The sequence below is a fragment of the Oncorhynchus mykiss genome, chromosome 19, assembly GCF_057628025.1.
Source record: "Oncorhynchus mykiss isolate SJ-2025 chromosome 19, ASM5762802v1, whole genome shotgun sequence".
Taxonomy (NCBI): Eukaryota; Metazoa; Chordata; class Actinopteri; order Salmoniformes; family Salmonidae; genus Oncorhynchus; species Oncorhynchus mykiss.
In genome coordinates, this window is record NC_143040.1 from 11,740,001 (window position 1) to 11,758,245 (window position 18,245).

The 18,245-nt window shown below is 46.7% G+C and overlaps 2 protein-coding genes across 3 annotated transcripts; both read right to left on the minus strand.

Annotated features, from left to right (window-relative positions):
- Positions 1 to 140: 140 nt before the first annotated feature.
- timm10 (translocase of inner mitochondrial membrane 10 homolog (yeast)) lies at positions 141 to 2,228 on the minus strand. The gene is made up of 2 exons (XM_021573209.3): positions 1,892 to 2,228; positions 141 to 1,179 (listed from the first exon to the last, which is right to left on the minus strand). The coding sequence occupies exons 1-2, from the start codon at positions 1,960 to 1,962 to the stop codon at positions 987 to 989; spliced, it is 264 nt and encodes an 87-aa protein (XP_021428884.1). The 5' UTR covers positions 1,963 to 2,228; the 3' UTR covers positions 141 to 986.
- Positions 2,229 to 2,607: 379 nt separating this feature from the next.
- On the minus strand, positions 2,608 to 17,649 carry LOC110497207 (uncharacterized). Of its 2 annotated transcripts, XM_090210048.1 has the most exons (10): positions 17,549 to 17,649; positions 17,067 to 17,191; positions 11,514 to 12,350; positions 11,264 to 11,355; positions 10,624 to 11,022; positions 9,976 to 10,221; positions 9,597 to 9,846; positions 4,000 to 8,250; positions 3,359 to 3,726; positions 2,608 to 3,213 (listed from the first exon to the last, which is right to left on the minus strand). In XM_090210048.1, the coding sequence occupies exons 1-9, from the start codon at positions 17,566 to 17,568 to the stop codon at positions 3,359 to 3,361; spliced, it is 6,588 nt and encodes a 2,195-aa protein (XP_090066174.1). In that variant the 5' UTR covers positions 17,569 to 17,649; the 3' UTR covers positions 2,608 to 3,213. The 2 variants fall into 2 exon arrangements, with proteins under 2 accessions (XP_090066174.1, XP_090066173.1); XM_090210047.1 differs by having other exon boundaries at positions 2,608 to 3,726.
- Between the last annotated feature and the right edge of the window lie 596 nt (positions 17,650 to 18,245).

The following is an 18,245-nucleotide window of genomic DNA, read 5'->3' on the forward strand; positions in this document are numbered from 1 at the left end:
TTCTGACCAAGGACCAGTGTGCTCTGGTCAAAAATAGTGCACTACATAGGAAAAAGGGTGCCATTTGGAACATAATTATAAGTACAGTGTTATTGTATTACTGTGAAGAAAATACAGTGTAGAATGTATAACTAAAAACATATACAATAACAATATTTATTCAGATTTAAAACAAAAAAAAGGTTTTTAAAATGTCACAAAAGAAAACTTTGTACAACATTAGCACAGTTTCAACATGAAGAAAATACAAAGCCAAATGAACAAACTGAGACTGATCAAAATGTAAAGAAATGACAGTCAGATAGGCATGGTCCTCGTTTTGACTACAGCAGTGTCTCCATCTATTCCTACGGGACAAGGGCCCGTACTCATAAAGCCTAGATCAGCACTCCTACTCCGAGACACTGATATGAGCCCAACGGGTGTCCTTCATCAGTTGAGACAGGTGTATTAGTCCAGGGCTAGAGCAGAAAGGATCATCTCCTAATGGTTTGGCTTGAAGAATACTGCACTATGGAACAATGAAAGCATTTTGTTAAACATTATTGGGGGATTTCTCAATTCATCATCACTTCTGACACGCCCACATAACTAAAAAGGGCTACACACACACAATGCTGAGAGAGCACTGATTGGCTGAACAGAAAACAGTTAACTATGCACATTAGTGTCTTTGCTGTGGTAAAAAAAAAAGATCTTGGCTCAAACCACAAGTACAACCACTGTTCACACAAAACAGGCTTCATCCATCCCAATTTCCGCTCCACACCGTAATCACAAACCTTCCTTTCAAGCATCTTGCTCTTTAAACACACCCAACCCACTCTGGACGGCAACTCCATCCCCTTCATAAGAGCCATACGTTTATTAAACCCACCCCATCGCTCCATCCTACCCTATCGCTCCCTCTCTCTATCCCTCCGCACAGAAAGCATGGTAACCCTAGCACTAACCCACCCCCATCCTTCCCTAAAAATATATATATATTATTGTCCAATAGCGTTCTTCCTCATCATCTCCTCGTCCTGAACGGAGAGCTCGGTGAGCTTGCGGCCCAGCCTCTCGTGTAGATCCAGGTACTTGGCCACACAGCGGTCCAGACAGACCGCCTCCCCTTTAGACAGCTCTGCCTCTTTGTAGTGGGGGGGCACGCACTTCCTGTGGCACGCGTTGGTCATCCTGCGAGGAGGAAGATGGAGAGAAAGAAGAGGGCGTTAAGACCTTGTAGATTACGATAAAGATGAGGGCTGTATCTCAAGTGTTTTTTCCATGTCAAAACCTTAGAAGGCAAGAGAGGAGAGAGGAATGTCAGGAGAGCATTGGGATGAGATCTCCTCCAGTGCTCTCCTCGCTTCCCTCTGATGTTTTGAGGAGGAGGAGGAGACAGGATGCGAGAAATCAAAATCTCCATGTATGTGCAAGGTCATAGAACTCTTCATTCTGATTATGTTATGAAAAGTCAATGTGTCCACTCCTAGTTGGCAATATAACTAGCTAGCTAAATCAGTTCCATTTGAATGAGCTCTAAATAACATGACTTACTTAGCTAGCTAACTAGGGATGGTCTTCCCGTTGTTTTTGCTTATGCATGTACAGCAATGTAGTCGAGTGTGTGCGTTATACAATAGTACACTATTCTAAATCGATTGATTTTGTCTGACGTTCAGTAGCAAGACAGCTAGCTAACGCTATAAAGCTAGATAGCTAGCCTGAGAATCCATCTAACATTATGTTTTTAACTCACCACCAAAAAGCTAAATACGACAGTCAAAATTAGCTGACTAGCTACATGCAAATGCAGCGTGTTACACTGTAATTAGCACATTCTAGCATTTCAGTGGAGGACGTTAACTGGCTAGCTAACATTCCATTGCTAGTTAGCCAGTCTTACCGATTGTACATATCAGCCATCATTTCCACTTCTAGTTCCGCCGCCAGTTGCTGTGCTTTCTCTGGGTCCATGTCTGCGTTGTGTCCGCTCCAGACCGTACTCTCTCCAAAATCGAACCGTCCAAACGACCACTCTCAGCGGCCAACAAACACACCCGACCACCGGCTTATTTAACCTTCAGATTGAGGAATACACGTGTGTTGTTCCTTCCCTCTCAAGAACCACTTCCGCTGTCAATAAAGATGCGCATTCAAACCATTCAAACAGCTGTCAAATCAATGGGAGTTTTTAATATTTTTCCAATGCATCCTTGATCCTTCACTTTTACGTCATGATTGACACAATAAATCTGATAAGAAAAGATTGCTGTAAACTATTTACAAGAACCCTACTTATCCTGCCATGTTCAGTGAGCAATTCTTCAAGGGAGGTAGAAAGTAAGGATGCATTGTTAAAGTATTGGGACTAGGCCTCCTAGACAGCAAGTGACAGTCCATTCTCATTATGGCCCCAACAGAACATCAAACAAACTCCTTTTTGTTAGAACACAGATTGCTTGACTGGGAGGCTAGAAAATTGTAATTGAATGTGAGCAAACATTGAGCATGAGTACAAACATTGAGCATAGTAGGCAAAGTTAAATGTTTACTTCAATAGCTAGGTTTAAGCAAATACAAAATGGCTGTGCTTGGGAAAACAAATCTATTAGACAGCTGTGGTCAATAAAGCCATTTTAATACAACACAATTATTATATTTAAATGACAGGCCTTCTTTCTAATTTACAAAGTTATACAAACAATGAAGCTACAAATAATAAATAATAATAATAAAGAACTTGTCAAAAGTGGCAGATGTAAACATATTTAAGTGCTTCTGATTGGACACTGACTGATTCTGAAGGTATAAAAATAACCAGCATGAACACCAGGGTCCAGTATTAACCAGCGTCTCAGAGTAGGCCCTGTTACTCATTATGACTTGAAAGGAGAAACTGATCCTAGATCTGCACTCGTACTCTGAGAAGCTGTCAATACAGGCCCTGAAATGTAACAAAAGAGTAGCTGCGTTTGCCGAGTCTCTAGTCTAGGGCTCATAAGGCACTCTGCTGAAGAACAGTTACAACAAAAACAACAACAACAAAATCACAATCAACAAAGGTTTTTTTTTTTTTATATAGCGAGACCCTCATTTTGTGAGTTAGTCTCATCAAGTCAGTGTGGAAGGTTGGGGCTGCTCCGATAGTTAACAGTGTGGAGAGGAGGAGCGGGGAGGTTGCTTAGGAACGGTAGCCTTTCTTCTCAAGAACACACTGTTTAGAATCTGTGGCAAATAACAAACGTTTCCAATGAAGAACACACAAATGTAAAGCTAGCCTTTCTGTTGAAGAATACACACTTGCGTTCTCTAATTATTTTTTACTGGATTCTAAATTAACACGTCCCTAAGAGTACACCATCCCACTTACTCAGTCCGTTTCCTCTCCCATCACGTCTATCTCTTCTTCCTCGGTCAGTTCTGTGACGCCTTGCTCAAGTCCCACTCCCCACACTCTTGGTCGCACATCCGGCGACCACTCAAGAACGTCCACCTCCACGTCCTCTTCCTCCTCTGGCTCCCAGCTTCCTGTTGACCCCGTGGTGACCCTTCGTGATGTCAGCGTGAAAGGCTCTGCCTCCAGAGGGGTCGGAATACTCACGTCGGCCATCTCGGGGGCAGCGGTCGCCATTTTGATTTTCTGAGGGAGGTGGATTTGGTTGTGGGTGATGCCTCTGAAGCTGGCCATGGTGGAACTCGCTTGGTCCACTTCTCTGGCGCCGGGAACCTCTTGCCAAGCTACGAATAAAGAAACCCATAGTAAACATTTAAAAGAGGTAACATAATTAAGACTATTTAAGCTCAAACTAGATTAAAATATGAAAAGCAACTGCCAGTAGCGATCTACTACTACAATGAGTGTACAAAACATTAGGAACACCTGCTCTTTCCATGACAGACTGACCAGGTGAATCCAGGTGAAAGCTATGATCCCTTATTGATGTCACCTGTTAAATCCACTTCAAAATCTCCCTCAAAATTGAAAAATAATTCAGGTTCAAATTGATTTACCTGCATCAGGATACATCGTTGGACCCATCTCCTCTACATCTATCTCCTCCTCTTCACCACTCACTTCCTCAGCCCCGGCGTAGCCCAACGTCTGCTGGACCTCATCAACCACGTCCAACTCCTCGCTGGAGATCTCCATCTCCAAATACCCATCCTCCATTTTCTCCTCCACCTCTTGGATGATCAAACTTCTCCTATACGCCTCCACCACGGATCCTTTTCCCTTTTCGGTCTTCTTGTTTGTCTCTGTAGACGAGTCTGTTTCCCTCTCTCTGTTCTCCTTGGAAACCAGATATCTTCCATCCTTGTTGCCTTTGTCGCTCCGATGAGGATCCACCATTTCCTTTGTCCTTGTCATCGATAAAACTGACAAGGTAGCCAGCTCCTCTCGGAGTTTGAAAAAGTCTCCTGACGCATCCACGTTTTCCCCGTCTAAAACGTTTTCTCTGTTCTCAAAATGTTCTCCATCCTCAACGTTTTCTCTTTCAGTCTCTTTGTAGATGAGATCTTGATACTCCGTCTCCTGTCCACAAGTGCTGCTGTCGTGTCCTCCATCTTTTTCCTCTGGATGGTCGCTCTCTGTTCGGTTGGTCTGATCGTCATTATCAACGGTTGGTCTAATGGCCGACTCTCTTTCTAGAGACTGGGAGGAACTTGTGTTTTTGTTCATCAGTCTTGATTCATTTTGACCGTTGTCACTTTCGTTGGGTTTCAATAATTTTCTTTCACTTTGTTTCTGAACTTCAGTTTCACTTTCTTTTGTCTCCTTGCTTTTGGTGGACTTCCTCGTCTTTTGGTGCCTGTGCTTCAGGAGTTCTTGGAACTTCTTGAGACACACAGTGGGTGCCCGACCCTTGGAGGGGGTCCGCTTGACAGCAGGGGGTCTCAATGGGTCTCTGTCTGATTCGGTCTCTCCAGATCTTTTTGGACTGGAGTTCTGTGGCTGACCCGACGGCGGGGGTTGCAGAATGGTTCCGGTTCCAATCCCTGAACAGTTGGAAGGAACTTGCTCTTCATGGGTACTGGGGGAAGTTGTCAGCGAGCTAGGCTTTTGAGCAACTGTTTTAGATTTAGACAGCACAGGTAGTCTCTGGAACAACTCTGCTCTCTCTCCTTTGCCGTGTCCCTCCCTGAGCCTCACCCTTTTCCTGCACTTCTTTCGCTTGTCGTCCTTTCCCTGTGGTTCCCCTCCTCCGTTCTCCTTTACCTGTGGGTCTCCTCCTTTTTCCTTTACCTGTGGTTCTCCTCCTCCTTTCTCCTTTCCCTGTGGTTCTCCTCCTCCTTTCTCCTTTCCATGAGGTTCTCCTACTTTCTCCTTTCCCTGAGGTTCTCCTCCTCCTTTCTCCTTTCCCTGAGGTTCTCCTCCTCCTTTCTCCTTTCCCTGTGGTTCTCCTTCTCCTTTCTCCTTTCCCTGTGGTTCTCCTCCTCCTTTCTCCTTTCCCTGTGGTTCTCCTCCTCCTTTCTCCTTTCCCTGTGGTTCTCCTCCTCCTTTCTCCTTTCCCTGTGGTTCTCCTCCTCCTTTCTCCTTTCCCTGAGGTTCTCCTCCGCCTTTCTCCTTTCCCTGTGGTTCTCCTCCTCCTTTCTCCTTTCCCTGTGGTTCTCCTCCTCCTTTCTCCTTTCCCTGCGGTTCTCTCCCATTTTTCTTTCTCAGCGGTTCTTCTCTTTTCTTTCTCTGGGGTACTCCTTTTACTTTTTTATTTTTCTGAGGTTCTGCTTCTATTTTCGTTCTATGCGGTTCTCCTTCTCTTTCCTTTCCCCGCGGTTCTCCTCTTTTCTTTCTCTGCAGTTCTCCTCCTCTTTCCTTTCCCTGCGGTTCTCCTTCTCCTCTTTCCTTTCCCTGCGGTTCTCCTCCTCCTCCTCTTTCCTTTCCCTGCGGTTCTCCTCTTTCCTTTCCCTGCGGTTCTCCTCCTCCTCCTCCTCTTTCCTTTCCCCGCGGTTCTCCTCTTTCCTTTCCCTGCGGTTCTCCTCCTCCTCCTCCTCTTTCCTTTCCCCGTGGTTCTCCTCTTTCCTTTCCCTGCGGTTCTCCTTCTCCTCTTTCCTTTTTGTGCTCTACAGCTTCCACGTCATGGATGCCCGTTGTCATGGCACTGGTGGGGAATAAGCCACCAGCCTGGGAAACCTGTTTTTTTCCTGGTCGTATCTTACGGGGGGGTCTACCACGTTTCCGTTTCGGGGGTGGTGTTGGTGGGATTTGGAGCAGTCCAACTGCTTTGGCCAGAGCTTGAAACCCGGAGGAGGAGGGACTGGGAGTTTCAGAAGACATGTTGGACTGCTTGTCTTCTTGGTGAAGTTTTACTGGGGAGCAGCTCCCGGCTGCGGTCCAAACGTTAGGAGGGCGTTTCACATCTCGATCCCTAGCTCGGAGCACCCTTACTGGGTTCCCCGTTTCACTTCCCAGCACCTTTGTTCCTTCTGGAGGTGGGTTGGCTTCCTCCCCAAGGCTGGACAAAGACTTTGTGGAGGTGTTGGAAAGGTACCGTCCTAATCTTTCTCTCGCTAAGACATTGTTGGTTGACAGACTGACAGAGCAGAGGCTTATTTTCACTTGTCCGTTCTCAGTCTTCATTCTGTCATTGAGTTTCACCCTTTCAGTCCTCACTAAAGGACTATCTTCTATCTTTGTAGAGACGTTGCGTTTCCTCTTTTTCCGAGGAGGCTCTGGGGTCTCACTGTCCTCTGATTGTTCCTGCTCCGCTTTCAAACCCCCCTTTCTCCTCACACGGATTCTCTTCCTGTGTTGACTCCAGGTTTCATCTTCCTGTCTCCTCTCTGTCTTTGCTTTTGGTGTCTCAGTCCTTCGCCCCTGCTCCGGCTCCAAACCCTCCTTTCTCCTCACACGGATTCTCTTCCTGTTACTGTGGGGCTTCCAGGTTTCATCTCCCTCTCTTCTCTTCGCCTTTGCTTTCTCAAGCCTTCGCCCCGTAGTGGTGGTCGCGACCTTCTTCCTTTTCCTCTCCTCCTCGTCCTCTTTTCCGGTCAGCCTTGCATTGTTGCTAATGCTAGCCTTGTATTGACCATCAGTCATCTGCTCGGAGTTGTTGCTAATGCTAGCCTTGTATTGACCATCAGTTATCTGCTCAGAGTTGTTGCTAATGCTAGCCTTGTATTGACCATCAGTTATCTGCTCAGAGTTGTTGCTAATGCTAGCCTTGTATTGACCATCAGTCATCTGCTCGGAGTTGTTGCTAATGCTAGCCTTGTATTGACCATCAGTCATCTGCTCGGAGTTGTTGCTAATGCTAGCCTTGTATTGACCATCAGTTATCTGCTCAGAGTTGTTGCTAATGCTAGCCTTGTATTGACCATCAGCCATCTGCTCGGAGTTGTTGTTGGATTCCCACGGCAGCCCAAGGCATTTTTTAGATTCACACAGATTTCCTGGGGAGCGTGGAGAGTGGATCATGGAGCTCAGTGGAAACTGTAGTCTTCTCGGAGTGCAGCAGAGCCAAGGTGGTAGCTTTGACAGCTGAGGGATTCTATGGAATGGAGTTACAGGATGCCGGAATGGGGATTTAAGGAAGGGTTTCGCCGGAGATGGTGGGGGTAAGGGTTCCGGTGAATTTAAGGGTGAGAGACATTTTGGCAGGCGTAGCTCTTCCCAATGTGGAGGAGGGGATTGGGAAGGCTGGGTTTCACTTCCTGGAGACAGCAGTGAAAGGAGTTCTGGGAAATGTAGTCCTCTCCAGGGAGAGGCATCTGGTGGGCATGCTGGATGTTGTGGTTCAGAAGCATCAGTTTCAGAGGGCGGTAGGAAACCGGGGGTGACCGAAGGTTCCTCTTCTTGTGGAACTTCCTGATTCGTACTGGCCTGACTCGGACTCTGACTTGGAATGGCCTCTCTATTCATATGACTTGGAGTAGTGTCTCCATTCACTTGACTTGGAGTAGTGTCTCCATTCACTTGACTTGGAGTAGTGTCTCCATTGGTCGACAGACAATCCGCAGAGGACAGATTACAAACATGTTCTCTGTATGTCGACGGAACGCCCGTCTGGGCAGAACCCTTCCAGAACCCTGGATCTCGGTCCTCTTCCCCTGCGTAAAGTAGAGAGGCCTGGCTCTGAGGAAGGGACTGGTGGGGAGGCCTTGGTGAAGAGCCTGAGTGGACTGGCATGATGCTGCTGCTGCTGCCACCACATCCAACCACCAGGCTCTTGGAGTTCCGGTTCTGGAGTTCCTGGTTTTGAGAGTTCTGGAACCGGCTCAGGAGTTCCTGGTGGTTCTTGGCGTTCTCAGAGGAGCACTGGACACCTGAACAATAGGAGGCCCAGTCAGAGGAGTAATCATTACAGGAGAAGTGGGGGTGAGGATGAGAGAGGGGGGTGGAGGGGTGATAGGTGGAACATTGGTGAGGGGTCAGAGGTTGTGGGTCCAGGTAAAGGTCAGGGGTGACGGTGCAGGAGGTTGTCGTGGTGACAAAATGGGAGGAGGTGATGGAGTAGAAGGCTTGAGAGAGAAAGACAGAGAGATAGAGGTCAGCCTGGTGGTAGCTAAGTGTGGGTGATAATATCAATCTATTGTAATGGATGACACGTGAGATAAGTGCAAGCAATGCTGTGAGTAATTGAGGAAGGGCAAGCATTTAAAATGTACATGACTGATCATACATAGACTAAGTCAGTGTTTCTCAACTCTGGTCCTCCAGTACCCCCAACAGCCCAACTCTGGTCCTCCGGTACCCCCAACAGCCCAACTCTGGTCCTCCGGTACCCCCAGCAGCCCAACTCTGGTCCTACGGTACCCCCAGCAGCCCAACTCTGGTCCTCCGGTACCCCAACAGCCCAACTCTGGTCCTCCAGTACCCCCAACAGCCCAACTCTGGTCCTCCAGTACCCCCAACAGCCCAACTCTGGTCCTACAGTACCCCCAACAGCCCAACTCTGGTCCTACAGTACCCCCAACAGCCCAACTCTGGTCCTACAGTACCCCCAACAGCCCAACTCTGGTCCTACAGTACCCCCAACAGCCCAACTCTGGTCCTACAGTACCCCCAATAGCCCAACTCTGGTCCTACAGTACCCCCAACAGCCCAACTCTGGTCCTACAGTACCCCCAACAGCCCAACTCTGGTCCTACAGTACCCCCAACAGCCCAACTCTGGTCCTACAGTACCCCCAACAGCAAACCTGCTTCTACTTGTCAACTAATCATCGAGCCCTTGACAAGTTGAATCAGGCGTTTTTGTCTGGGGCTTCAACACAAATGTGTGTTGTTGGGGGTACTGGAGGACCGGAGTTGGCCTGCTGGGGGTACTGGAGGACTGGAGTTGGGCTGCTGGGGGTACTGGAGGACTGGATTTGGGAAACACTGACCTAAGTCGCTAGAAAGCCTTACAACATAGTTAACAAGGAGCCTGTTTCAGATTCAAGGCAGCAGGCAGCCTAGGGTTAAGAGCGCTAGGCCAGTAACCGAAAGGTTGCTGGTTCAAATCCCCAAGCTGACTAGATGGAAAATCTGTTGATGTGCCCTTTAGCAAGTCACTTAACCCTAATTGCTCTGGATAAGAGCATCTGCTAAATGTAAAGATGACGTCTTCTCAGATGTAGATACAACAGTAGAGAAAGGTGGTCAATCACATAACATGTTACAAAACATACCTGTTTCAGTCGACGACGCATCATCACTTCCTGTCGCGTAGCCATGGGAACACACGCAACGAGAAGCCGAGCCAACGGCGCTGTGCCTTGCGTGGACGGGATGCGAGCAGGAGCAGGCCGACGGTCTGTCGTGGCTTTGGAGATGGTGGCGTTGGTCGCAGTCCCTATCCAGAACCACAGGGGGCAGTATGTTCAACCCCATCATGATGTCTTCCAGCATCTTCTCAATCTGCTCGTCCGATTCCTCTACCTGCCGGCCAAAACAGGAGGACCACAGCGGATATACGTTGTTAAACATTTCTGTGTTAACCTGGATCATTTTCAAATGTGTGGTTGAATTGTGTTTTTTTATTTAAAATCGTCAAATAAATGAAAGTACCGGAGGCTGGGGCAAGGCGAGCTGTGGTTCATGTGCTGGGTGTGGAGTCGGATGATGGGTGGAGCTGCACTGTTTGAGGGAGGTTGACTGGGTGGTGGTGGTTTTGGAGGTGGGGTGGGGGCGGGATCGGGGTGGAGGGGTGAGGAAAGCTGTGTCGAGGGGAGAGCACCGGGGGAGGGCTGGGGACTGGGGCGGGGGGAGAGGCTGGCGTGGTAGTTGTCTTGTCCTCATGCGATCATGCGTTTCCTGCCGTGACAGAATAAAAGGAGACATTTTAGAACACTTAGAGAAGATAAACCACATGGCTCCATTACATTTATAAACTAACGTTTACACACCTATTCTGTCTTCAGCAGGGTTTCATCTGAACAGGGTTTCAAAAGTCATGTTTAGGAAATATATATTTGAACTGTTGTGCTGATGTTTTGACAGCTCAGATGAACTTGAATAATGGACAGGGTATTCAGAAACCCCTCGATGGCTTCTTAACATGGTAATGGCTATTCACTGTATCAAAACTCATGGGCAAAAATGTTCTAGAGTGAAAATGTAGCCCTCAAATGAATCTCTTACTTTGCTGACTGACAACAATCAGTTAGAATGGCATTGGGAGTATTAGAACAGTTTCATCGTTACTGTGTCACTCACCTTCTTCAGAGCAGCGAGGACCAACTGCCTCCGACCAGGTGAGATGGTTCCGTCCCTCTCCTGCCTCTGACCAGGTGAGATGGTTCCGTCCATCTCCTGCCCCTGACCAGGTGAGATGGTTCCGTCCCTGTCCTGCCTCTGACCAGGTGAGATGGTTCCATCCCTCTCCTGCCCCTGACCAGGTGAGATGCTTCCGTCCGTCTCCTGCCTCTGACCAGGTGAGATGGTTCCGTCCCTCTCCTGCCTCTGACCAGGTGAGATGGTTCCGTCTGTCTCCTGCCTCTGACCAGGTGAGATGGTTCCGTCCGTCTCCTGCCCCTGACCAGGTGAGATGGTTCCGTCTGTCTGACCAGGTGAGATGCTTCCGTCCGTCTCCTGCCCACTGACCAGCTCCCACAGCTGTTAATCAATCAAATGTATTGATAAAGCAGTTTTTAGATCAAAAGAGTGAGAATAAGGGGTTTTACATTAACCCGGCCTGGACTCCAGACAGCAAGCAGAGGCACACATTAGCAAAGAAAAACTCAACATCCAAAATGGCACCCTATTCCCTACACAGTGCACTACTTTTCACCAGGGCCCAGGTCAAAACTAGGGCACTATTTAGGGAACCGGGTGCCATTTTGGACACCCCACCTACCTGTCCCCTGGTCCTCCTCCTCAGCTTGACCTTGATGGAGATCTGAGTGTCCTCCAGCCTCTGTCCGGTCAGCCACTTCCTCCCAACCACACCTCACAATCACATCACATCTTATTTACAGTGCAGTTATACACGGCAACACACTTTACAGTACATGACACAGATACAAATAAACAACATGCTAAATATGAGATTCAGAAAATAACTAGAAACCCCAAAGGATGTGTAAAATAACTGTCATCCCTCATACCTCTCTTCTCCAGACACTCCCCTGTTCCTCCTTCCTCTGCTCTCCCAGTGTGTGATGTCAGCTGCTGCTCCCTCTTCTTCTCCATCCTCCTCTCCGTCACGCCGTTCTCCGCCACAGAGCATTCTGGGATGGCACTCTCCTCCCGGGTTGTCGTGGGGTGGTCTGAATCGTCACTCGGGGCGACCATGTCACCGCTCAGGTTTGTGACCTCCGGTTCGGAGGTCCGAGGGTGGGTTCTAAAGGGAGCTGTTCCACAGTTGACCGTTGCTTTGACGCTGGGTGGGGTGGAACTGGGGTGTGAAGTGGGGGTCATAATCTGGGGACTCAGGGAAGGGAGTGCCGTGTGAGTTGTGTGCTGCTGGCCTTCACTGCTGCTCTGGACTAGTAGGAGGGGTGTATGGAGAGTATCAGGGAGAGGACTGAGGAAAGTCATGTAAATACCTCCATTACAGTCCACAGTCTGTGTCCCCGTCTCCACCAACACCCCCACCTGTGTCTCTCCTCCCTCCGTCTGCACCCCCACATCTCTGAGACTGCACCTCCTCTCCTCCTCCCCCTCTCCCTCCCTCCCCCGGTCCTTCCACCCCTCCACCAAGCGGCCTATGCCCAGCTTACAGGCAGCGGCCATAACCTCTTCTTGTTCCATGGTGCCCTCTCCCTCCAACTCTCCGGAGTACAGGAGATCCACCAGCTTCAGCAGGGTCTGGGCCTTCACAGCCTGGAGCTTGAGTGGCCATCTCTGCCCAGCCGGGAGGGGGGATGACTGGTTGGACAGGGCATTGGACAGGTAGGGGCTCAGGGCAGCCAGGATGCAGCTGTGGGCCGGGACTGACAATCCTGTGGGAAGAGAGAAATGTGACATCATTAGCTACATTTATAATGCAGGTTAGGAAATGTGATGAAGGCCTACTGGGGTTTAGGTGTGAAATAAGGGCATGTGGAAGGAGAGGAAGAATGGCAGTTGGATTTGATTGATCCATTTATTTACTATCCTCAATCTAAACCTCATTAGGTCTCCCTAACTTACATCAATCATTTGGTTACTTTACATCATTTCATTACTGTCCCTCCCTCCCTCCCCCTCTCACCATCAGTCTATAGCAGGGTATCACAGTAGAGATCAGTGGAGGCTGGTGGGAGGAGCTATAGGAGGACAGGCTAATTTTAATGACTGGAATGGACTCCAATGTGGTTTCCATGTGTCTGACACAGTTCCATTGATTCCAGAGTATGTGAGAGGAGCGGGCCCAATGTGACTGGAAGGTGGAGCGAGGGGCCCAATGTGACTGGAAGGTGGAGCGAGGGACCCAATGTGACTGGAAGGTGGAGCGAGGGACCCAATGTGACTGGAAGGTGGAGCGAGGGGCCCAATGTGACTGGAAGGTGGAGCGAGGGGCCCAATGTGACTGGAAGGTGGAGCGAGGGGCCCAATGTGACTGGAAGGTGGAGCGAGGGGCCCAATGTGACTGGAAGGTGGAGCGAGGGGCCCAATGTGACTGGAAGGTGGAGCGAGATTCCCAAAGGCTGGAGGGTCGGCCTTCTCGCCCGCTCCACTTTCTCTCCAGTAGTGCTCACTTCACCAGCTCAGGGCGTGCCCGGCCCAGCATGCATCTGTAGTCTACTGGTGTGCTGCTATAGCCCCTTGCTTTAGCTACTGTCATGAAGTTCTCTAAATATTGTCATAAAGAAACTGATCAAACACACAGGTGCCAAGAAGGTGCAAGAGAGGGAGAGGGATGACGTTCTGTCCACAACTAAAGAATCATTGTGGAATCTGAAAAGACACATAACCCGAAAGCATGATGGGGTACTTACTATGTGCACATGCTAACATAAAGTGGGTATCTAATTAAGTGTGTCACTGTAGTGAAGTATTTATAAACTACAAATCACTGTTGGGTAAGGGCTTGTAAGTAAGCATTTCACGGTAAGGTCTACACTTGTATTCAGTGCATGTGACAAATAAAGTTAGATTTGACATCTCTTAAAAGTTTAGTTCATTTTCGTTATATTATCTACACAATAGGCCATAACTGATTTTGGCCAAATAGGCCTGGCATATTCCCACGTTCAAAGAGCTTTCCATTTTGATTGCGTTATTTTTCCTAAAAACCTTTAGGCCTACCTATAGAAATGTATAAAACAACTCTGCCCAGCCTGGCAAGAGTGGCCAAAAGGGTGTTTATCATTCCCAGTGGCTCTGCAAGTGTGGAGAGGATGTTCTCCACTGCTGGTCTGCTCTCCAGGCACCATCACATGGGCCTGAAGCCACCATCACATGGGACTGAAGCCACCATCACATGGGTCTGAAGCCACCATCACATGGGCCTGAAGCCACCATCACATGGGCCTGAAGCCACCATCACATGGGCCTGAAGCCACCATCACATGGGCCTGAAGCCACCATCACATGGGCCTGAAACCACCATCACATGGGCCTGAAACCACCATCACATGGGCCTGAAACCACCATCACATGGGCCTGAAGGCACCATCACATGGGCCTGAAGCCACCATCACATGGGCCTGAAGCCACAGACTGGCCAAACTCAACATTTTCAAAAGGCTCTAATAAGTCATTTATATTGTATTGTATTTAATGTGGAAGTAATTCACAGCCGATATGCACAATTTATAGACTATAATTATTTAATAGAACAAAATGTTGTTTAAATGCTTTATGTCCATACCAGCCTATTGTGTCACACTCGCAAATGCTTCACAATGTATTTCTATGTAGCTTATTGCCTTGAAATAATAATATAGCCCTAATTCATTCATCTTCGTTCCTTCTTAGGCTCCCGGTCTGACTCCTGACCTATTTAGAGTGTTTATATGACATGTAGCCTATTAGAAATGTAATCATCCTATTTAGAGTGTTTATATGACATGTAGCCTATTAGAAATGTAATCATCCTATTTAGAGTGTTTATATGACATGAAGCCTATTAGAAATGTAATCATCCTATTTAGAGTGTTTATATGACATGAAGCCTATTAGAAATGTAATCATCCTATTTAGAGTGTTTATATGACATGAAGCCTATTAGAAATGTAATCATCCTATTTAGAGTGTTTATATGACATGTAGCCTATTAGAAATGTAATCATCCTATTTAGAGTGTTTATATGACATGTAGCCTATTAGAAATGTAATCATCCTATTTAGAGTGTTTATATGACATGTAGCCTATTAGAAATGTAATCATCCTATTTAGAGTGTTTATATGACATGAAGCCTATTAGAAATGTAATCATCCTATTTAGAGTGTTTATATGACATGAAGCCTATTAGAAATGTAATCATCCTATTTAGAGTGTTTATATGACATGTAGCCTATTAGAAATGTAATCATCATATTTAGAGTGTTTATATGACATGAAGCCTATTAGAAATGTAATCATCCTATTTAGAGTGTTTATATGACATGTAGCCTATTAGAAATGTAATCATCCTATTTAGAGTGTTTATATGACATGTAGCCTATTAGAAATGTAATCATCCTATTTAGAGTGTTTATATGACATGAAGCCTATTAGAAATGTAATCATCCTATTTAGAGTGTTTATATGACATGTAGCCTATTAGAAATGTAATCATCCTATTTAGAGTGTTTATATGACATGAAGCCTATTAGAAATGTAATCATCCTATTTAGAGTGTTTATATGACATGTAGCCTATTAGAAATGTAATCATCCTATTTAGAGTGTTTATATGACATGTAGCCTATTAGAAATGTAATCATCCTATTTAGAGTGTTTATATGACATGAAGCCTATTAGAAATGTAATCATCCTATTTAGAGTGTTTATATGACATGTAGCCTATTAGAAATGTAATCATCCTATTTAGAGTGTTTATATGACATGTAGCCTATTAGAAATGTAATCATCCTATTTAGAGTGTTTATATGACATGTAGCCTATTAGAAATGTAATCATCCTATTTAGAGTGTTTATATGACATGAAGCCTATTAGAAATGTAATCATCCTATTTAGAGTGTTTATATGACATGAAGCCTATTAGAAATGTAATCATCCTATTTAGAGTGTTTATATGACATGTAGCCTATTAGAAATGTAATCATCATATTTAGAGTGTTTATATGACATGAAGCCTATTAGAAATGTAATCATCCTATTTAGAGTGTTTATATGACATGTAGCCTATTAGAAATGTAATCATCCTATTTAGAGTGTTTATATGACATGAAGCCTATTAGAAATGTAATCATCCTATTTAGAGTGTTTATATGACATGTAGCCTATTAGAAATGTTTATTCAAATACTTTTCATTTAAATCCATATGGTTTGGTTTCAATTGGTAAAAACCAATAGGTAGGTCCAGGTAGTCACAACAATAGATGGATGTTGGTTCAATTGTGATTTTAACGAATGGAACGAATTTGGAGCAGCAGTTTGTTTTTCTCCTGTGAGAGCGGAGTGGTTTTTAGCTGAGCGGTAGGAAAGGACTTGGAGCACTGGAGCACTGAGCAACATGAGAGATGAGCAGTATGAAAGGACATGGAGCGCTGAGCAACATGAGAGATGAGCAGTAGGAAAGGACTTGGAGCACTGGAGCACTGAGCAACATGAGAGATGAGCAGTAGGAAAGGACATGGAGCGCTGAGCAACATGAGAGATGAGCAGTAGGAAAGGACATGGAGCACTGGAGTGCTGAGAAACATGAGAGATGAGCAGTAGGAAAGGACATGGAGCGCTGAGCAACATGAGAGATGAGCAGTAGGAAAGGACATGGAGCACTGGAGTGCTGAGAAACATGAGAGATGAGCAGTAGGAAAGGACATGGAGCACTGGAGTGCTGAGCAACATGAGAGATGAACAGGATTTCCAACCTCTCATCTCTGCTCATATGCTCTGATTCCACCCCCCCCTCCTCTCTCTCCTCCCTCAGTCTGTAGTAGAGTATCACAGTAGACTGCAGTCTCTCCATCACTCCCCTCCTCCCTCACCATCAGTCTGTAACAGGGTATCACAGTAGACTGCAGTCTCTCCATCACTCCCCTCCTCCCTCACCATCAGTCTGTAACAGGGTATCACAGTAGACTGCAGTCTCTCCATCACTCTCCTCCTCCCTCACCATCAGTCTGTAACAGGTTATCACAGTAGACTGCAGTCTCTCCATCACTCCCCTCCTCCCTCACCATCAGTCTGTAACAGGGTATCACAGTAGACTGCAGTCTCTCCATCACTCCCCTCCTCCCTCACCATCAGTCTGTAACAGGGTATCACAGTAGACTGCAGTCTCTCCATCACTCCCCTCCTCCCTCACCATCAGTCTGTAACAGGGTATCACAGTAGACTGCAGTCTCTCCATCACTCTCCTCCTCCCTCACCATCAGTCTGTAACAGGTTATCACAGTAGACTGCAGTCTCTCCATCACTTCCCTCCTCCCTCACCATCAGTCTGTAACAGGGTATCACAGTAGACTGCAGTCTCTCCATCACTCCCCTCCTCCCTCACCATCAGTCTGTAACAGGTTATCACAGTAGACTGCAGTCTCTCCATCACTCCCCTCCTCCCTCACCATCAGTCTGTAACAGGGTATCACAGTAGAGACTGTTGTGCTTCTGTCTCTGTAGTTCCTCCAGGAGCCTCAACTCAAAGCCAGGCAGACGGTACCTCCACATCCTCCTCTTCTTGGCCTCCACCCTGAGAGGGAGGGGTGGGTTGGGGGAGGGGGTATTGGGTAGAATGGAGAGGGGGGATAGAGTGGTAGAGGAGACAGAGGAAAAATGGATGTGGGGAGAAGGGGGGAGGCAGTGGGTAGCACGGAGAGAGGGATAGAGTTGTGGGGTTTAGAGGATAGAAAGGGATGTAGGGAAAATGGGGGAGAGATTTAAATGACTGCAGATCGATCTGACGGTATACAGCATTTGACGAAGTGAAACAATGGTAAAACCGGATTTTCATTCATTGTCTCAAAATGTCGTGCTTGGAGAAGACTGGGCTGAAAAGACAAGGTGTGAAGTTGGTTGTGAGATGCTACGGGCAGCAACAATGTCATACTTGTTTGGACCAGACAGCATCAGATAGATGGCCTGCACGTAGAGAGACAGAGGGGCGCTGTTTCGCTCGCTCGGATGCTTTCTCCTGTGATATCCATTCAGCCTCTTGCGAATTGAAGGACAATTATGAAACACAGAAATACGAAAATGTAAAAAAAAAATCTTGGGTAATCCTGGCTTCCCTTGGCCTCCATAAATACACAACACCGGGGTGAGTGGCTAGTACTTTACATTTGGTACTCTTTTGTCATGTATTAGTTAACACATTTGTTTCATGACTAGAATAAAAGAAGTTCAGATATTCGTATCACTTGTTAGTCAGTGCTTTTGCTAGAAAAGACCGCTTGTTCCGTTGGAACGCCATGCAATTCAAAGCGTGTTGTGGGCGACCTCCACTTAAAAGACACACTGCCAATAGGCCTACAATCAAAAACACATGTTAATGTGTTGCATTAGTGCACATTAATTTCGTTCTCAAACAACTGCGGTACAGCTTTCTATGTAATTAGTTTAATATGTATACTTTTCAGCACACTCGTGCCGGGGAACTAGAAACGAAGAAAGTCTGGTGACGTTAGCTAAATGTGTTAGCTGGACGGTTAGCTAATGCACATGCTTACCTTTTCGATGCCAGCTTTTTATTTTCTAGTAACTTGCTTTCTCAAAAATCAGAATTTCGCCAACCAATTTGTTTCAAA

Coding starts and splice junctions, on each gene's coding strand:
- timm10 (XM_021573209.3), bottom strand. CDS start 1,962: ATGGACCCAGAGAAAGCACAGCAACTGGCGGCGGAACTAGAAGTGGAA. Junction 1,180..1,891: donor ATGGCTGATATGTACAATCG/GTAAGACTGGCT, acceptor TCCTCCTCGCAG/GATGACCAACGCGTGCCACA.
- LOC110497207 (XM_090210048.1), bottom strand. CDS start 17,568: ATGCTGTCTGGTCCAAACAA. Junction 11,023..11,263: donor GGAGGAGGACCAGGGGACAG/GTAGGTGGGGTG, acceptor ATTGATTAACAG/CTGTGGGAGCTGGTCAGTGG. Junction 9,847..9,975: donor TCGCCTTGCCCCAGCCTCCG/GTACTTTCATTT, acceptor TTTGGCCGGCAG/GTAGAGGAATCGGACGAGCA.